Raw genomic sequence first — 19,764 nt, 5'->3', positions numbered from 1 at the left:
TAAATGTGCTTGGCAGTGAAGAGTACATTATTTCCTAGTTTAGAACCTGGTTGTCTAGTATTAGTCCAAGATAGTGGATATGCCTGATTGGGTAAATAGTTTTAGGATTCCTTGAATCGTAATGGTGGTTAAGTGATAGGAAACAGAGTAGAAAATAAACTTCTTTTATTAGACACTTATTTTTGAACTCACTTTAGGTTTTTGTTTTCTTTATTCATCACTAGAATCAAATGAGTTTTTTTTTTTTCAAATGCAAATCTTTTGTGTTTAAGCAGTGCGATTTCTTGTCAAATATCAGTTTGAGATATCTTACAGGTCACCTGTTACAGTGGCTAGTAAATTTGGGCCCAGATTTGGCTGGAATGGGGGGGTAATTTCATACCCTGATTAAAGCACTTGTCAGTGTGTGTGTGTGTGTGTGTGTGTGTGTTTATGTGTGTGTGTCCTGCCCATTTTCTGCTTCACTGTTAAACGTTATTGATGACCTTTTTTTTCTTTCACAGTCCACTGCATTCTTTCATGCTCCAGCAGCCCAGTTTTCCATTCGCGAGATGTAATCTACAACATTCAGTAGTTAGCTAAGTAGTTAGCATTGGTGTGATAACTTGAGTTAGCTCCTTATGTGTGCGTGGTGATTATGTACTTGGGCAAGCTACTAAGCAAGATTACTCAGCCAGCGACATGGGCTGAAATTGGCTTATTTATTGGACCCTTTGACTTTGATGTTTTAATAAAAATCTTTTTACATCACAGCTTTACATTTAATGTACAGGCACATCCAGTCGTTTTCTACTAGATTTAAAAGACTGTTTACAAGTATGCAAGCTAGCTCTCTGGCACGGGCGCAGACATCTGAGACTTCAATCAAAACAATGTGTTTTAGATCGTTATATTCGAGGTTGGATCACTTTTTGGACTTTTTGATGTAATTTTTTTGGAGAGGGTCAACTGAAGTCTGCTATGAATTATAACAATGTGTTGGAGGAGATAAAAATCATAAACTGGGTCCAGTAAGAAAAAAAAGCAGTGGACTTAGCAGTTTGAGTAATAGAGTGAGAAAATAAACAGAACAGATGAATATTCAAGAAATGCGGACAAATGAGGCGTAATATACAGTTAAACCATTTCTCTTGTGCCACGTACACAATGCAAATTTTTGGGAGTATCAACCATTTAAATATGGTGTGAATCCTCTAAATAGTCATTCTGATCATTCTGATTTTTTTTTTTACTTATATGTGACAAAAAAAGATATTTTTAGTGACTTGTTAATTATTTTAAAAATATTTAATTTAAAATTTTACACTTTTTAGCATTTCTTTATTATTTTTTATCTCTGTAGTTTACCTTTTTAGCATTTCGCTGAAATTTGGTGGAAAACTAAAAATTCCTTGTTAAAGCGTCAAATGAAAATCTGAAATTTTTGCTTGAGTAAACTTGAGTAAATTACACTTGTGAAAAACTACATTTTTTGGTAACAGAATAGAATTAAGGCAGAAGAAGCTTGGTCGTCTGCATTGACGTGGCTGCCGCATGTGTGTTTGTCCCTCATCTTCCACACTATTAGCCCACTCTCATCTAAATCTGTACCCAACCACACACACCTTATGAATCCCTCTAGTCCATTCTCATCCCCAGCCGCACATTAGTTAAGTTGTCCAGTCAAGGGCCACAGGATACCGACAAGACAAATTTGCCACTAATATGAAAGCAGTGAATGTGACCAGGCATGAAGTGCGATGTGCGCGCGGACCCATCAGGGGACTCCGGCCCTTCGTCCGGCCTCGCTGGCAGTGATTGATTGGCTGGCAGTATGGCACTGTTTAATAGCTTCTGTAGCATTAGGGAGGAACATATTTTAGGCCTAAGGGCTGCATATCAAAGGCCCCGGTGATCATAACCCCTTTAACAGGAGGGAGAGAAGATCTCTGCCTCACAGAACAATAAACTAATAGTAGTGTCAGTTTGCCCCCAGTGGAGTGACGGCGGTCTCCTCGAGAAAGACCTGAGCACGACAGCATTTTTTTTATCAGGCTGCTGATGGGCCACAACTAATGTGGTTGTGAACCTTAAATCAACTTTCCGCTTGCTCAAACATGGTCACCAGGGTAACGAGGTACAAGGACAGGAAAAGGTTGAAGCGAGAGATCGGGGCCCCTGTCTGGGTGTCGCCGCTACCTGCTGTGGTAAAAATTGAGTTGCATCACCAGCGATCAGTCAAACGTCTCAATGACATCCATTTTTTAAAAGCACACGTGTGTATCTTTGGCTTTTAATGAGAGGATGTGTACCACTGAAAAATGACTTTAGGGCTGTTAAAGCGATCTGGAGTTTGAGAGATGGATTTGTGGACAAAGAACTATTTTAATGCCATGTATTATCTGTGAAACAAATCTGCTACTAAATGACGATAATGCTGTGATGTTAGCCAGATTGGTTGAGAGGTCATGTGAAGATATATGCAGACAATTTTGAGAGATGCATCTGTGGGAAAGATAGAGACGGGGATGGAAACCAAGACATGGAGATACAGACCTACAGAGGAAAAAGGTTTATGAGGGGTGTCAGACACAGCAAGACAGCTTTGTCCCACTCTGTTAGCCCTCTCATCAGCTCCCCCTCCTTCGTCTGGCTTGGATTCGTTTCAGTAAACAATGGTGTCGGGGTCACCTGGACTTGTGCGTAATTGAGGGAGAGTGGGCCGCCCTGTCAAGCACGTCGGCTAAAAATACATTGCACACTGTCATTGCACACTAAGTGGGGGGAAAATGATTGTTCCCCTCTAAGTCCAAACCCAAAAACAATCACCAGCGCCGTGACCTTCTTGAATCCACACGGGCAAGTTTTCCCTCCCTCACAATGACAACAGCAAAGACAAAAAAACATTCCAGTCGATATCTTTGGACATCGCTGTCAGAGTTTCATGAGGACGTTAAAACACTGCAAAACGGCTCAAAAAAGCCCAAGGAAGCAAAAGATGGCACGTGGCACGTGGGAAGGTTATTGATTCGTCCTGCAATAATTTCCGCTGGCTCTTTTATATGCAAACGATCTTGTGTGAATTTATGGCAGTTCTACCAGACTCATTTCACAGTTTTTAGTCTCTCTCGCTCGGTCTCTTTGTCTCCCCCTCTCTGGAGTCTTAGCCGCCTCATTAGCTTACTGTTCTCCATTACTGGCATAATTAAAATCTTTAGTAGCTTATCAAATTAAAAATATTTTCTGCTGATCGTATTGAGATCTTCACCTCGCCATTATTTTGCCACAACAGGAATAAATTAAGACTAAGCGATTCTTGCACCAATGTATTATGCTGGAGAGCTTGAAAGAGGCCAGTTCTGGTATCTGTAAAGAGAATTATTATGAAGGAGAGAGTATGAGAGAGCGAGGAGGGAAGGAAAACAAGGAGATGAATGAAGATAACCAAGAAAAAATTTTATCTCCATTTGCATTTCAAAAATCAATTTAATTGTGATGTTAAGCGATTGATCCCCCACCGCCCAAAACAGCCCCTTCCCTTTTAATGTCACAAAACATACAAAGAACTTTGTAAATTCACACAATTGGTGCGTTCTGTTCAGAGATCACATTACACAATTACAAACACAAAAGAACCACTAGATTTAAATCAGCACAGCCACCCAAGGATCGAACACAAATGTTTTGAACAAGCTCACCTTTTTTAAAACCCAAAAAGTTTCATTGTTGAGGAAGTACAGACGTTTCTTTTCAGGAGTCGTGGCAGTAGAGGCGGTGCGACTAAAAGGCAATGTGGATAATCCCACCTACTCTAAAGCGATACTAAACTGCAATGGAAATGCAAACCATGCTGAGCTGAGTCGTACCACGCAGTAGAAAAGCGGCAAAAGAATCCTGAAAAAAGTACTGTTTTCAACATTGATAATAAGAAATATTTCTTAAACGCCAAATCAGCATATTAGAATGATTTCTGAAGGATCATGTAACTCTGTAGACTGGAGCAATGACTGCTGAAAGTTCAGATTTTCCCTAAATCATAATTATTTTGGATCAAACAATGCAGCCCTGGTGAGCTTAAGAGACTTCTTTCAAAAACTTTAACAAATCATACTGACCCCAAAGTATTACATGCATAGCATCATGTCATAATATTTAAATAAATACAAATGCTTCTGAATATGATGTAGGTCCTTTAAGAACATGGCTGCTCAAGTAGGCTAATTTCAGTGTTAGCTCTTCTAATTCTCATCCTGGTAGCCGTAGAGTGAGCTCCATGAAACACTTTGCGTATGTGGGTGTGCATGTAAGTGTTTGTGTGCGTCTATCACAGAATTGAAGCAACATCTTGTCTTCAAGCAATTTTTCTTCCCACTTATCTTCTCTCTTTTTTTCAAAGGATGCATGAGCCGCAGTGTGCTTGACTTGTTAAATGAGGTTTAAGTCGTCTGTGTCAATTGGAGGCGGTGCAAAACTTTAAGCATTTTGCACATTAACATGCTTTCGAGAGTATTACCCTGGGGGCTTGTTCGTTCTTTCACTTTCTCCCTCTCTCTCTCTCTCTCTCTCTCGCAGAGAGGGATGTTTTTGTGGTCTTGTTTTGTGTCTGTGTGTGAGAAAGAGCTGGCAGACTTCCTTGTCAAAGAAATAATGGTGATTATTCAGATTTCATGCCTTGTCTGTATGCTAATTATTTACTTCAAGCATGAAATGTGCGTGAATGCCAGGGAATTTTTGTACACAAACACGTTTCGCATAGCACGTAGGGGAAAATGGCAGAGCGAGAGGGCAGGCACCGCGTATCAGCCTGTAGTGGAATAATTAATTCCCCCCTTTTTGTTTACTGAGCCCTTGTTTTTTATTTAATTATGCCATGAGTAGAACCAGATTAGCTGTTAATTGATTTAATTATCCAATTTGTTTGTGGCAGGCATGATTCCAGCCGAACTGCAGCAGCTGTGGAAGGAGGTGACAAACAACCATGTGAAGGAGGAGATCAGCGCGACTAATAACGGTCACCGGGGTCTGGACCTGTCGTCTCCCTCCCCCGTTCCCCCCAAAAACCACAACCAGCATGCATCCACCAACGGCCAGTACATCAGCCACTCGCTCAAGAGAGAGGGGTAAGACCGCCCAGACATTGAGCCACTGGAGAAGAAAAGTTTGTTCTTCACTTTTGGTCACTGACTTCTTAGCACAGTTTGAGACACTGTTGAAGTCTAGAAGAAAAATGATTTTTATATATTCAATTATATTGACTTCTTGGCATCGTTGAGGCATCATTACCTCTGTTGAAGGTGGACATCCCTTCAAGGGTAGCCAAATTGATGGACAGGTACCCACAGGGCAATTCCTCTATGTGAATATTAATTTATCGCTTCGAAGTAGGCATTTTCATTAAGGACCGGGTCTGTCTGCTTAGTCTTGTTCATCAGGGAGAGAGAATGGCACTGTTAGAATGGTTAGATTACAATCATGAAAATAAAATCTCCTTTTTAATTATTAAGACAACTCCAAATAATATTCATTTTATTTTTCTAATAATTCATTTCATTTATTTATGATATCCTAAAGAAAACTTGAGCGATGTCAAGAGAGCAATTATTCTTTAAGTAACAATTCTGAATCGATGCCTTTTGTGCGGCAGAATGTGAATAAAGAGCAGGTAATTCAGTACAGTTGTATGTAACAGTTGCACAACACAGCACAGCTTTGCTAAACACTGTAAAGCCTCTTTAAAGCTCTGACACAAAGATTTATTTGGAGGAAGCATTGCATCGCTCTGTCTTTAAGGAAGAGATTAATTTAGCTTATAACACATTTGCTTGTTTTCATGTGCTCAGGCCTGATCTTTGAACGGCTGGTGCGAAGCCTCCAGGCACTGTGAGCTCATTTATTTGTCTCTCTCTCTCTTTACATCTGACTTAGATTTGGCTGATCAAAACCAATGTGTCATTATGAAAGCAATGCGTATGAAAACACATTTAGTGCTGCAAAACAAGCTTAAGCTGAAGATAAAGGGAGAGTTCATGTATATGTATAGCTCCTTTTTCCACTAGTGAAGAGCAGAATGGAGTTCATGACAGGTTCAACATGGCAAGGGTTATTTAAACTAGCAATAATGTCACTGATGCTGTGTGGTAATAGGCACTCTTTCTTTTTTTTCTTTCTTTCTTTCTACAATACAATTAAACTCTACTCTTTAAAACTAGAATGATTGTTTGCTTTGGCTTTGACATCATACTAGTGGACAGAAAGGTTCCCCTAATTGAATAGTCACCCAGTTATGCTTTCTAGATAGGTAGCTCACTAGTTTTTTAATCAGAGCCACTCTATTATATTTTTCTAGCTCTTTTTCTCTCTTTCTCCCTCGAATTGTAATAGTCTATCACCCCGTTTCCTCAAAGTGCATAAACAACTAGTGCTCCATCACAACACCACAACTTTTTTGTGCCTTAGTAGGCTTGAAACACTCTAAAATACATGTTGGAAAACTGTTTCACTCCATGCCTCTCGCTCTGTGTCAGAGATTAAAGAAGACGTCAACCGCAGTTTAACACTAATGCTGTGAAGAAGACATTTTGTAGACAGAGTATTTCAGATCTGTCAGAAAAAGGGAGCAGGTGATCACCCCTCGGTCTTCCATCCGTTAGCTGACAAATTAGTGCTGGAAATACATCCAAATCATTACTATTCACATACAAAAGCACATTAAAGAGACAGTGCTAATAACATGGCACTGTGATGATTTTCTGTGTAGTATTAAAATCCATGTTCTTTTATTAGCAAACACATGCTCCATCACTACACCTTACAGGGTATCCAAGAAAATTTAATACATTTTTAATCTGTAGAAGCTTCGTTGCTTGGAATCCAAGGTTTTGAGTGGAAGAAATGAAATGTCATCCTTCCACATGGACGTTAATGAACTTTTAATTGATGCGGTTTTCCCAAGTCCCTCTTTGTCTTGAAACAGGCGGGCGGCTGTGCGCTGATGGACTCTGCCCTAGCTCTCTCAGATTGGTTTACCGCCGTGGTCTTAAGCACCGTGCAGGCCGTTTCATGTGTCATATAAAATCTGGCCAGTCGCTGCGACGCCTGCAACTAAAACCTTAAGTGCATCCAGCGGCATCATTCACTGTCTTTTCACTTCCGTCTTAAAGGAAGGAGAGAGAAACTCAATCACTTTGTGCATGTTTAGACGTGATGCTCCCCTGCTTTTAGCAGCCTCCATCGTCTCCCGCTGGTGCCTGCACAGAGACAACCACCACATGCACACCCAAATATGATAAAAGCCTTCGACGTGTCAGTCCACCCGACCCAGCACTGCTCAGATAAGGGACAAAAAGCACTCATGAACCTGTGTGAACCTTTCTAAGGTGATTGGAAATTCGGTGTGTGCTGTCTGACCCAAGCCCACTGAGCCAATAGCTCATTTATTTATTTACTTTCATTTTTCAGGCTCAGGGACTGGTTTAATAAATATACAGATGGCTTCCATTTCATCATAGTTCCTGTCATTGGAAGGGAAAGAGTGTCACCCTGTTTGAGTCGCCCCACTTCATTCTCCTCCAAGAATCCTCTAGGAATGCGACACTCGGGGGAATTAAAACCCAGACAATTTGTTTTAAAAAGATAAATAATCAAACGAGCCCTTAACCTTCCTTTTAATTGATCTTCAACTCTGCAAATGATAATTAAAATATTTGATGGGGGTTGGGAGGGGACGTTTGGTTGGGCATACTGTAGAGGATTGAGTCGGGGGTCCGGGGATTCGCCAGGAGTGTGTCTTTGATGATTTCTCTCCACATGAAGGCATGAGCCAGAGTAATAGTGTTGTGACAAAGTGCTCAGTTCCCATCTGAGCTCTCCAGACGTCAGACCTCTCTTCTTTTTCTTTAGGTTGGCTATGATGATACTTAAATGCTCAGTGCATGATAGTACAATCCTAAACCGTAATGTAATGAAAGATGATAGGACAGAGCCGAGCTGCCTCACAGGAAAGCATTTAGGCTGTTGCTGTTAGAGCCAGTGAAGGATCTAAATGCACATGTGGTGGTGTTTTTGATGCGCTGGGACTTTTTTTAATTATTTATTTATTGTTCCTTTTTACTTTTTAACCTTGAATGCAAGACAGAGAGCACCTTTTTGCTTGTATCATTTAAATATATATCCAAGTTTGTCTTTTTGTGTTTGTCTTATTTTTAAATAAAGAACTGGAAAAGTTACCACACTTAGACACTTCAACAGACAGACAAGATCACTGACAAGCTTTGACTCTTTGTATGTGTTGTTTTATGTACGGAATGAATGAGGTCAGTGTAGAAAGAAAACTAAAGGTGTCTTTCAGTCTTCCTCTGAGTTATCATTTAAAACTTTAGTCATCCATTTTTTCCTGAATCACAAGCCTTCAAACTTTTCAAATTTATACATCTATAGCCTACGTTATCTTAGACATGTTTCTTGTTTGAAAGAAAACAGTTAGATATTCAACATATAATAACTAATAACTTAATATTCAACATATTAAGGCAACCATTTTCATTTTTAATAAAAAATATTATTGTTATTAAAAATGAAAATGGTTGCCTTAATATGTTAATGCATATGTTTTAGTTTATTTAAGTTTTTTGGCACTTTTTATATTTTACATCAGAAAATATAACTGTTATAAGATTATTATCTTGAAATTGGTATGTTTTGTCTTTTTTGTATTTCATTGCATTGATAAAACATGTTGTATACCTATTTTGCTAAAGGTCTTTTTTAATTAAATCCTGATAAGTGAAGCTATTGAGTGTTTGCTGTTTGAATAGGTCTAAGCTTTGTGTTATATTAATTCAGGAATATATTAAATTCTACTACGTTTCAAATGACGCTTATGAAATTGAGAGAAAAATAAATAAATAGGTGGATCTTCGCTCCTAAGCTTTCTTGTGCCTGCGGTGTAGTTCATATGAAAGCATGCTGCACTGATCTGTTGACGATGCTGTGTAAGCGAATAAATTGATAACAGGTGGGGTGTGTTTACTGTTTGCGCTTGGCGGGAGCATGCCAGATGGATTTGGGAGCTTCCTGTTGTGGAAAACACTTGTTGCTCCAGGTGGATGGAAGGGGCCACGGTTCAGTGGTCAGGGCTAAAGGATGTGCTGTCTCTCAGAGCCTCGTGCTGACTTGATCAAAGCATTCCTCTGTGTGCATCAGAGGAGACCCATAATTGGCTATTGATTGGCCAGCACCGGGAAGCTCAGAGGCTGTGATAGGCTGACAGTTCCAGCTATGCTGAAAGCAGAGATCACATGGTTGCACTAATCACACACTTCCTGTTGTAGTTAGTGGTCATGTCAGAGTCAGTGCTGAGTCAATAAAACAGCACACTTTTTTTTGTGTGGAAGGGGAAGGTTTCTTTATTAGTTGTCATATTTTAGTGGATAAGTCATTTATGTTTAATTAATTATTAATATGGAGATTAATCACTCTTTAGCCTCTTTCATAAAATGATTCCAATGATGCGTGAATGTGTTGTGTGTCGAATATTAGCAGCCTTGATATCACACTAATGTGTCTTTTCTTCTTGTAGATCATCGTTGGATGATCATTCTCCTCACAGTCACCCTCTCTATGGCCATGGAGTCTGCAAATGGCCAGGATGTGAAGCTGTGTTTGAAGACTATCAGTCATTCCTGAAGTAAGTGTCTCACATACACACCCACGCCTGGAATAAAAAAAAATTGTTTACAGAATTCCGTTTGGAAATATTCTTTTGGAATTGTATATGGAATTACAAACCAGTTTGGAACCAGTCTTAAAGGATGGTAATTTGATTTTTTTTTTTTTTTTTTTTTTACTAAAACTAAAGCTGGAGCTCTTAGAACATAAAGTTCCCATGTTAAACCATTAAGATTACCAGCAGGATAAAATTACAATTGGAACTAAGTACCAATGTGTTCTCAAGGATCCTACTCTTTTCATTTCAAATTAGAATCTTTTTTGTTTGTGTTCTGTTGGAATCATATGAGGAAATTAGCATTTAGATCCATTGGGATTTGTTTCTAAATCGTACTTAAATTGAATCCTGTGCACATTTCTGTCTAAATGTTTCACTAACATTTTGTATGGTTTTATATAAAAATGAAAAAAAGTCAACTTAGTGTCCCGTAACAGTATTTTTTCATCCCCTTGCCTGTTTTTTGTCCTCTCTCTGTGTGGGCTGGGTTCTTGACGTGGGTGTGCGGTGAGCTGCTCTTTGCCTGCTCTCTGTGGTGTGGTTTTCCTCAGGGTTCTGTGCTGCCTGTGATAACTGCGGTCCCCATGGTGATTACTGACACTTTGTCCCAAAACAAACACGTGGGTATGTTTATCTACGGTAGCCCACATTCTGAGAGTACAGCGGGTTTGCCCTTGTCTGCCTTTTTACAGACAAGAAGAAGAGATTTTCTAGTTCTTTCCCTCTCTCTCTGTCCAAGTCTCTCTCTTTTTGCATTTAGAAACATACTATTGGTGCTTGCTATTAATATTGCTCGCATTGAAGGTTTAGGCATTTGAACAAACTTTTTGACATTTACTAGCAAGCATCCATTAAACAAAAGCCCAGAACCCCCTAACAGGCACATATCAACACCCAGAAACCACCCGCAACATAAGGAAACTGTGGGAATGTGTTGAGCCATACTGTTTTCTAAATCACATATGTTTACATTTTAAATTACTTTATTAAGAGGTTTTGTGCTGTTGTGTTATGCACACAAAAAATGGGGTCTGTAAGATTCTTTTAAAGATTTTGTTTGTTTTTTTTTTAGCAAGGATGCATTAAATTGATCAAAAGTGACAGTAAAGGCATTCATAATGCTGCAGATCACAGAAGATTACTAGAGATCTATTTTAATTAAATGCTTTTCTTTTGAACTTTCTTTTGAATGACAGTTTCCACACAAATTTGAAGCAGCAATACAATGATAATAAGCAGAAAATAAGCAAATTAGAATTGATCAAATAAATGAAGCCTTGGTGAGCATAAACTCAAAAACATAAGGCTTCTCATTTTTATTTCTTTTATTTTGAATCTGAGTTTTTTTATGTGACATATAGTAGAGATCTGGAGCAGGCCACTTGTGCGCTAACCACTGCACCACAGCTCCTACTGTTACAATGATTTTACCTACAACCAGTGTCTGTTCACCTGCCCACTATGTATTAACTGACCCGTTCATGGTGTTAAAGTCCAGTCTATACTGCCCAACACACAGCTCCACGCTCCTTAAATAGCACCTTAACCCAAGGTCAGGCTAAAGGTGCACAGTTTAGACAGCATTTCCCCTGATCCATGCTCTGAGGAAGACCTGGTCTCACTTAATCTCCACTGTGTGTGTGTGTGTGATGAGATGATGAAAACGTGCTGTGTGGCAGCAGATCAGTGAGTGTGTGTCAGGCTGAGATTACTCCCACTCTAAACAAGATATGGCACTTTTCCATTATTTTGAGATCAAACTAAAATAAGCCAGACTCAAAGACCCACAAGCTGAGACCAAAAGGAGAAAAAACGAGTGGTAAGCAGAACTACAGCTGCACTCCTACCAGTTTTTTTTTTTTTTTTTTTTTTTTTTTTAGTCTTGTGTGTTTTTGTATTATTTTCCACCTCGGTTTCTTTCAGGGTCGTTGCTCATGTGCTTCTCTTGCCAGTTTATTTGAAGGCATTTTTAAAACCAGCCCAGCCTCAGTAAACACTTTTACAGATAATAACATTATCTATCTCAAAACTGTGTTTACCTATTGAGAAAAATTTAAGGAAGTGTATTCACTCTCCATGAGAGTTTAGAAAGAACGTTTGCTGCCCTGTTTTTTCTAAACCACGGATCTGTTACAGTGTGTTTTTGGATTGTGGTTCTTTTTTCTATTGGCCAAAGCCCTGATTCATCATTTGCTTATTGAAATAAGAGAAATTAGCATTTCAAAACTGAAATCGAGCTAGAGAGTGAGAGAGAATTGCTCTCTTTAAGTACACTCTGCAATGTTTACACAAGTGTTTTTATCATGGCAACATCTTGTTTACTTTTCTTGTCTGCCCTAAACTGCTTGGAACATGTTGAGAAAACATTTGGAGACTCTACAAAGCCGCTTTTGTAAAAAGCGAAGCTGGGTGAGAGTTCAGCTGGCAGGCTGAAGGTGTTAACCGTCCATGCGCTAAACATTCCCACATGTACATCCTCCACTCGAAGGGCCAGAAGAACCATAAACAGAAATCAGGGAGTAAATTGGCTGGATGATAAGAGTTTTCTGGGTAGCTAAAGATGGGCCCCTGGGCGGACGTGGCAAGGAACAGTGAGAGATGCGCACTAATGTCACATGGATCTCCGCAGGCTGAGCCAAAGGCAACAACCAGTGATGTGCAGCGGTGTTGTTTTAAATCATACGGGTATTTGTTTTGTCTTTAAATCAAAACTTCTCATACGTAGTTGTGCTGGATGATAAAATTTCCAATAAATAAAAAGGAAGCTGTGATAAACCAATTTGTGTTTTTCCAGTGGGACAGGAAGGGTGGGCCAAAGACTTATAGAACAGCTTTTACAGAGGTCAAGGCCTCTTTATGACATGGTATATTTGAAAGGTCAAACTCAGTAGTGCTGCCATCTAGGTGCAAAAGGACATCCTATGTGTGAGTTTCGGTATTCATCTTTTTTTGTAATTCACTTTACTTTGTAAATTCAGTTTCTACAGTATTAGTCTTAGAACTGGTTTCTTCTTACGGTTAACTATCGCAAACGCGTGTTGTAGTTCCCATCCTGGAAATTGTGTTTACCCATCAAAGACGAGCAGTATGAGTAAATAAAATCAGTAGATAAGCATAATTCTTTTTACGCAGTGTGAAAAGATAAGGAAAAACAGACGGATGTTTAGCTATTGAAACGGCTGTGTGTGTTTGGGAATAAACAATAGCTCGTCCAGCCGTCACTATAATAAAGACCTTTCAGAGCATCAGCCTTCCAGAGCATCATTAAAACCTGGGCTAAAGGACAGCTAGCTTCACTGATCTGTAAAATGCTGACTGTTTAAGCAATGTCTATTTAACTTGTTTTATTATGCCCATTTACATCAGGGACTGTCATCCTGCCAGAAAGTTTTTAAACAGCCCCCGTTTGAAGTCCAGAAAGTGACACATGCCAGCGCTCATAGTCTCTCCCGACGTCAATTTTGCCGTTCTCCGGAGCTCCTCTTGTCCAGACACTCTTCCGAGAGGCTGCATTAAGGGCCATTTGAATATTTCATTTCTTATTAATTATGCACTGTGACTCTACATGTCATTAGACGGAATGGAGGAGAGGACAGGGGGGGGGGGAACGTCCACAGTAACAAAGGATGAAAAGAGGAAGCGGGGGCTCGCAGGGTGCCGTGAACTACGAATTCCAAAGCATGTCACATCCAGCCCCGTTCACTGAAAATGCGAGATGCCCTGTCCCTATTTTATCTCTCCACAAATGAAAACTGGGTGATTGTTTTGAAATGTTTACATGATCCCTCTTCAACCTTCCCTGACTTCAAAAGCAGCTTGTTTTTAGTTGATCAATGTTGGAAGCTAGAACAGACGCAATATAGTTTTAAACAAGGTGTGGATGTATCGTGGCCATGTTAAAACACTCGCCATCCCTAATCCTTGTGTTATTTTTACGTAGCAATCAATTCAGAATATCTTTAAAGGTGCCTTCACGCTGTGTCAATGTTCAAAAAGACACGTGGTATTTATATGCTCATTCTGAAGGCAAACAGAGTCCGTTTTGACACACGTTTAGGTCATTTCCCTTTCAAGGTTGAGTGCTCCACTTCCGAAGTCAAAACTGCTCTCTGTCACGAGTGTTGTTGAGTGTGTTTTCACCACATGTATTTTCAGCCGTGCTCGTATGTTGTCTTTATTCTTAATAATGGCGCCACTGTCATCATGTCATGCCACTTCGCCAAATTTATTGGGCCATCAACATCAGTTCTGGCTCCCCTTGTCTCGGCCCCTGCTCAGGTCCAGGCACGACACTTGATTTGCGGTGGAAGACAGTAAACGTGCATTTAGAAAGACGAGCACGTCGAAAATGCAAGTGTTCCATTCAACCAGCCTCTGCCTGGTGACAGTGACCTACATGGTCAGCGAAGATGTGATATAATTTATGATATATAATATATTGGATCCATTAGCGGGCATAATGAAGTAGTGAAATGAAAGGGTATTTGTGAAATCAGTTCAAACATCCTGCACGGATTATGATTAAATGATTAATGAAATGCCCCTGCATAAGCATTTTCAAACCATAATTCATGCGAGGGCTGATAAAAATCCTCCAATCATATTTCCTTCACTAGTGAGTCTTATCTCCACCATTTTATATAAATCACGACAAAAAAAGGAGAGGTAAAAAAAGAAAAAGAAAGAAAGCTTTGCCCGCTTTGCAGAGGCCAGCTACTTATTTAGATTAGTTATAAACGTGGGGGAGAGAAAAAAAGGTCTTGGCAGTATAAAATAATCATGCATAATTATATTCATAATTCAAGTTTATGACAGATTCCATCTCTTTTCTCCTTGTTGTCCTTTGCCTTTTTTCTTCTGGCTTCATTTGAGTTCTCTTAATCTAAATGACATAATTAACTGCAGAAGCCACTGAAAAAAAGAAGAATCCATTTCACTTTAAAAGCTGGGAGGGTTGCGGAGTGCACGCCTGATGATTTCTAGTATGTTTTTTTTTCTTCACCTGAGTTTGGCAAGGCGCTTCTCTCGTCAGCCCAACTTGGTTTCTGTAGGTTTGCAAAGAAACGACCAGTTTGTGAATTATGCATGAGGCGTGTGAAGAGCGCTTCTATTTCTGGTAATGCAGAGATCTTGTTAAAACACTCTTCATTTGTGTTTGGGGGAATTTGATATCTGTGGATGTGTGGACATTGGCTTTATTTACTTTTTATCATTTTAGTATATGCGTATCTCGGGCCATTTTCACTTTTCCAATATGGAGAAATAAATGACTGCCCTGCAGAGTGTGCGGATAATGTAATTCAATATTTTACCATGAAAGTTTTATCAAATGTTTAATAGATGGCTGTAAAATATGGTACTAAAATAAAGGCTGCTCTCTCTTTCTCTCTCTGTAGACATCTGAATAATGAACATGCCTTGGATGACAGGAGCACGGCTCAGTGCAGGGTACAGATGCAAGTAGTTCAACAGCTGGAACTGCAGGTAACATCTAATGTCTCCTCATTCATCTCCTTTTCTGACTTCTTCAAAAGTTTGCTTCTTGTCTCTCTCTCTCTCTCTCTCTCTCTCTTTCTCTCTCTCTCTCTCTCTCATTTACTCTCAAGTAGCAGCTCAGAGATAGAGGAGGGAGGGATAAAATGAAATTATTTTATACATTTGTGAGTAACCAGTAATTAAAAATGTGTTATGTTCGCATGACAGCCAGGCAAAGATATATGGAGTGCCCTGGGGCTAACTCCACAAGATAATTACATTTCCAATTTTACTGGGTTTTAAAGTCGTTTATGACTTTTAACTATTTGGCACCACAATAAAACACTTTGTGAAAAAATCCAGTCACACTTTCTAATGTGGGTGATCTACCATTCATTTCAGTGAATTGATTGACTCATTTTGTTTATTGTATTGCATCACTTGCTAATGCACATTAATCGTAACAAATGCTCACTGATTGGCATCCCAGAGGTGGGGATGTATGGGAAATGAATGAGAAGTCTTGGTTTTAAGAGAAAATTGGGAGATAGATATACTCTTAGATTCAGGCTCAGACCATTAAAAAGAGCCTGAGTTATTGTACAGTGGTCAACACATTGATCTTTGGTTTGATGTCAAATCTAGCTCAATATTTATGATTAATAATTTCATTTCTTAATGTATGCAACACCTTTATTTGCGCTGGAAGAATTCACCCCTGGCATCAAAGTGCAATGATCATTCTCTATATGCATGCTCATCTGTCCAATCATTAGCCATTTATGCTCTATTCCAATGCTTGAAAGTATGTCATGATGCCAGTACATTTTTCTTGACTACTGCCCTAATACAGAGATCAAAGAGGGCCACACATATAGATTCAGAAGTACCAGCTGAGAGGAGCAGAACTGGGATGCATTTCCCCAAAATCATCATAAGCCTAAGTAGATCGTAGAGATCATTGCTGCCAATGGTTTCTATGATCAGCTTATGCTTACAATGTTATTGGGTAATGCAGCCCAGATCTGGAGATCTGGAAGGTCTTCTAATGTTCAATGTGGATTCACTTTGGCTGAAGTAACCATGACTGAAGACTTGAGCTTGTGTGTTCATTTTCAGAAGCTAATAAACCTTTAGAGTTTTGTCTCTGTATCAAGTGTAACGGTCACAATTTGAGTACATGTATGTCAGGAATAACCATATGTTTGTCAGTTGTCCTTCCACACTGGGTTCTTTATTTTACTGATAACAGAGAATATTGCACTACCATGAAAGTGCTGTATTTTTTTATTATAGTTTACATGTTTTATTTTCTTCTGTTTTTCTAATTAAAGTTAACGAAAGACAAAGAGCGTCTCCAAGCAATGATGACTCATCTTCATGTGAAGTCTACAGAGCCCAAACCTGCCCCACAGCCAGTGAGTAAAGCACTCTCGACATCTCAGCATCGACTCGTGTCTCAGTTTGCATACTGTCTGTAAATAGCATATGTGATTCTAATTAGTGCACACCAACTGATAGTATGTTGTAAATAGTATGCCAAATGTGCATAGATTAGTGTGCATCTGTGCATGTCACAGATAAGAGTTCTTTATCATTCACTTATGCTGATGACTTTTCATATTAAAAAACAAGGAATGTAAAGTATATATATATATATATATATATATATATATATATATATATATATATATATATATATATATATATATATAAAAAAATCTGTTTTTATAAATATATAAACTTAAAATTCTAAAGAAAAACAAGAAAAGGTTAGTTGTTAGTCTAATATGATACTTGCACACTTAACTTAGAAGCATATGGAAGTACTTGCCCCGTGGTGCTCAGGAGCCCAGAGCTGTTGTCCTGGGACAGTGGGTGACAATAGTTCATTCAGTGGAGCTTTGCCTTTGTCACATGCTGATTGTTGGAATTAGCATTTGTACAGATATATCTGACACCCTAACGCTTGTATATGAAAATTGGTCTCAGATGCTGATATTGTTGTTAGTCTGTTTGCACAATTTGGTCAATAGCTTGGCTAATGTTGGAACGTGTGTTTAGTTTTAGATTCACGCTTTAATTTCATGTTTTAAAATATTAGATGTTTTTCCTGTCTAATATACTGCTCATTAATCTTACCCCAATAATTGTAATATTTATAAACAGCTCATTTTATATATATTAATTTCAAAACAGCTTTTTCACATTTCTTGCTGCATTTTATTTAACAAGAAAAATTGAAAATCAATGGCAAATAACTCCTTTGTCTTCTTAAATAATACAAATATATATATATATATATATATATATATATATATATATATATATATATATATATATATATATATATATATATATATATATATTAAAAAAATGAATCTACAATCTTTATTTAAACATCTTTTTCTATAATCTCCAAGGCAGTGCATTGATTTACACAGTAGCTAGGTATCATAAATGGTACTATATGGTATATTTTAGCATAGCTGGATCTCTATATAGACCAGTCAGCATATAGGACCCAAACTGTTTTATAATATAAATATATAGCACCAGAAACCAATTAACAACAAAAAAAGAGAAAAGAAAGAAAAAAGGTTTAGGCATGAAGACAATGACATGTCAAGGATGAAGCTTCTGTCAGCCCTCAGATTTCTTTATTATGTACCTGTCTATCAGACAGAGCATCTGTATGGTAATGACCGTTAATAGGGTGTGTGGTAATTGCGTGGCCTGAGACGTATCCGTGTGGTGGGGCCTGGGTTAGATGTTAAACACTGTCTGTTGGTTTTCACAGCCTCATCGCCGTCTGCACTGTCAGCAGCAACATCATAGATTAAAATTAGACATCTGATACCTCCAAAGCAATTGACAGCCTTGACATTTCATTAATTCACTCACCCAATCTGTGGGTGAGTGTGGCCCATGTTGAAAAAACCCACCTCCGCGTGCCCTTTTTTTCTTTTCTATCTGTTTGTCCTTGTATTTGTCGCATGGTCTCCCTCATCGTAGACCGCAGATTGGCAAATGAGCAATTAGATCAATTTGGTGGGGGAAATTTGTATATGTGTCATTAGGTTTTTTTCTCATCTCCTACAAATTAATAGCAGGATCATTGGGTCAGCCTTGCATTTTCCACTCCAGTAAAACAGGAAATGTGACACTGATGACTGCAAGCAAGAATGCTCCTTAACTAACCCACTGGTTAATTATTTTACCTTATAGCCATTATTACTAGTTCCCTTCCTCGTGCCACTTGATAAGGGAGGGAAAAAAAACTAACTATTTCTCCAGAAGAACCATCGTATGCAAAACCTTTGGGCTGATGAGGGTCATTCAGATGTGACATTTAATTGTAGTATCACCCTCATAAGTAGCAACTAATTAGGGTCCTTACACTACTATTTGAGCCTGTAATTAGTGTAGATTGACCTCTCTCTGTCTGCAGCTTATTAGGAACCTCTTAGGGCTTGGTGAGAAACTCATTCCATCAAGCCAGCAAAACTGCTACCGTCTGAGAGCAAAGAGAGTGAGCAAAGCATTCTGGGAGCACGCCAGCAGACCAAACAAAAGGGCAACCGGGAGATGTACTCTATTTGCTCACAGAATGATGGACGTGGAAAGCGAAAGCATGGTGTTTACAACTATTTACAAACCAACATGCCACCAATGTTCCTCTGTGGTGCAGAGATTGATTGGGTGGTATGTTAACAATTAGCATCCGCAGGCATCAGCGGTGACTAACAATGCTGTGCCCCGTTTTCACTCTGTTCTTTTCAGCTGAACCTGGTCTCTAACGTCACCCTGTCCAAGACGGCTCCTGAGGCTTCGCCGCCCCTAAGTCTGCCCCAAACGCCTACTACCCCGACGGCCCCCCTCACACCGCTCTCACAAACCCACTCCGTTATCACCCCCACCAGCCTGCACAGTGTCGGTCCCATGCGCAGACGCTACTCGGACAAGTACATCATGCCCATATCTCCAGGTACAGCCAGACTGCTTGGAAGCTTCATTGTGACATTCAACACACTGAATCATCAGGATCAGTGGGCAAATCTTACAAAAATATGTGCAGGTTTACCCTAAAATAAAAATAATAATACATTTTTGCATTATTTTCATGGCAAGTAAACACATTTTTTCCCCATAAATTCTCGTTAATGTAACATAACAGAATTTAAAATAGCATATGACTATTATTTATTAGATGTTTACATTTTAACTGAGTAATGAAAATGTGATTTTGTTCATTTTTTTCTGGTGCAGAATTTTAATCTTCATTTACGTTTTATATGGAACATAGTTTTTTTTGCTTACAATTTGAACTAAATGCTGTCTTTAATGTAATGTAAAGTGTGACCAGGTTTTAGTTCATTTCTTAACATTTGTGTCTGGTCCTTGAAAACAGATATTGTCCAGAACAAAGAGTTCTACATGAATGCTGAAGTACGACCTCCTTTCACATATGCTTCGCTAATAAGACAGGTAAGACCGCAGCCACTTTTGCATGATATATTTAACTCACCTACTGCATTGTAATTGAGCATCTTCACATTAGATGTTACTTGCATAGAATTGTATGT

The 19,764-nt window shown here is 38.9% G+C and overlaps 1 protein-coding gene across 7 annotated transcripts in view; it reads left to right on the top strand.

Annotated features, from left to right (window-relative positions):
• LOC113050482 (forkhead box protein P1-B-like) overlaps positions 1 to 19,764 on the top strand; it is a 122,023-nt gene that overhangs the window by 89,436 nt on the left and 12,823 nt on the right. For all 7 annotated transcript variants that reach the window (XM_026213466.1, XM_026213467.1, XM_026213465.1 and 4 more), the window contains 6 exons: positions 4,907 to 5,099; positions 9,557 to 9,664; positions 15,100 to 15,187; positions 16,513 to 16,596; positions 18,962 to 19,166; positions 19,590 to 19,666. In XM_026213466.1, the coding sequence (XP_026069251.1) occupies positions 4,907 to 5,099; positions 9,557 to 9,664; positions 15,100 to 15,187; positions 16,513 to 16,596; positions 18,962 to 19,166; positions 19,590 to 19,666 (755 nt within the window). The remainder of the gene's footprint in view (positions 1 to 4,906; positions 5,100 to 9,556; positions 9,665 to 15,099; positions 15,188 to 16,512; positions 16,597 to 18,961; positions 19,167 to 19,589; positions 19,667 to 19,764) is intronic.

This window comes from Carassius auratus, chromosome 31 (assembly GCF_003368295.1).
Source record: "Carassius auratus strain Wakin chromosome 31, ASM336829v1, whole genome shotgun sequence".
Lineage (NCBI taxonomy): Eukaryota > Metazoa > Chordata > Actinopteri > Cypriniformes > Cyprinidae > Carassius > Carassius auratus.
The sequence above is the reverse complement of the archived record's forward strand: the minus strand, read 5'-3'. Positions and strand labels throughout refer to the sequence as shown.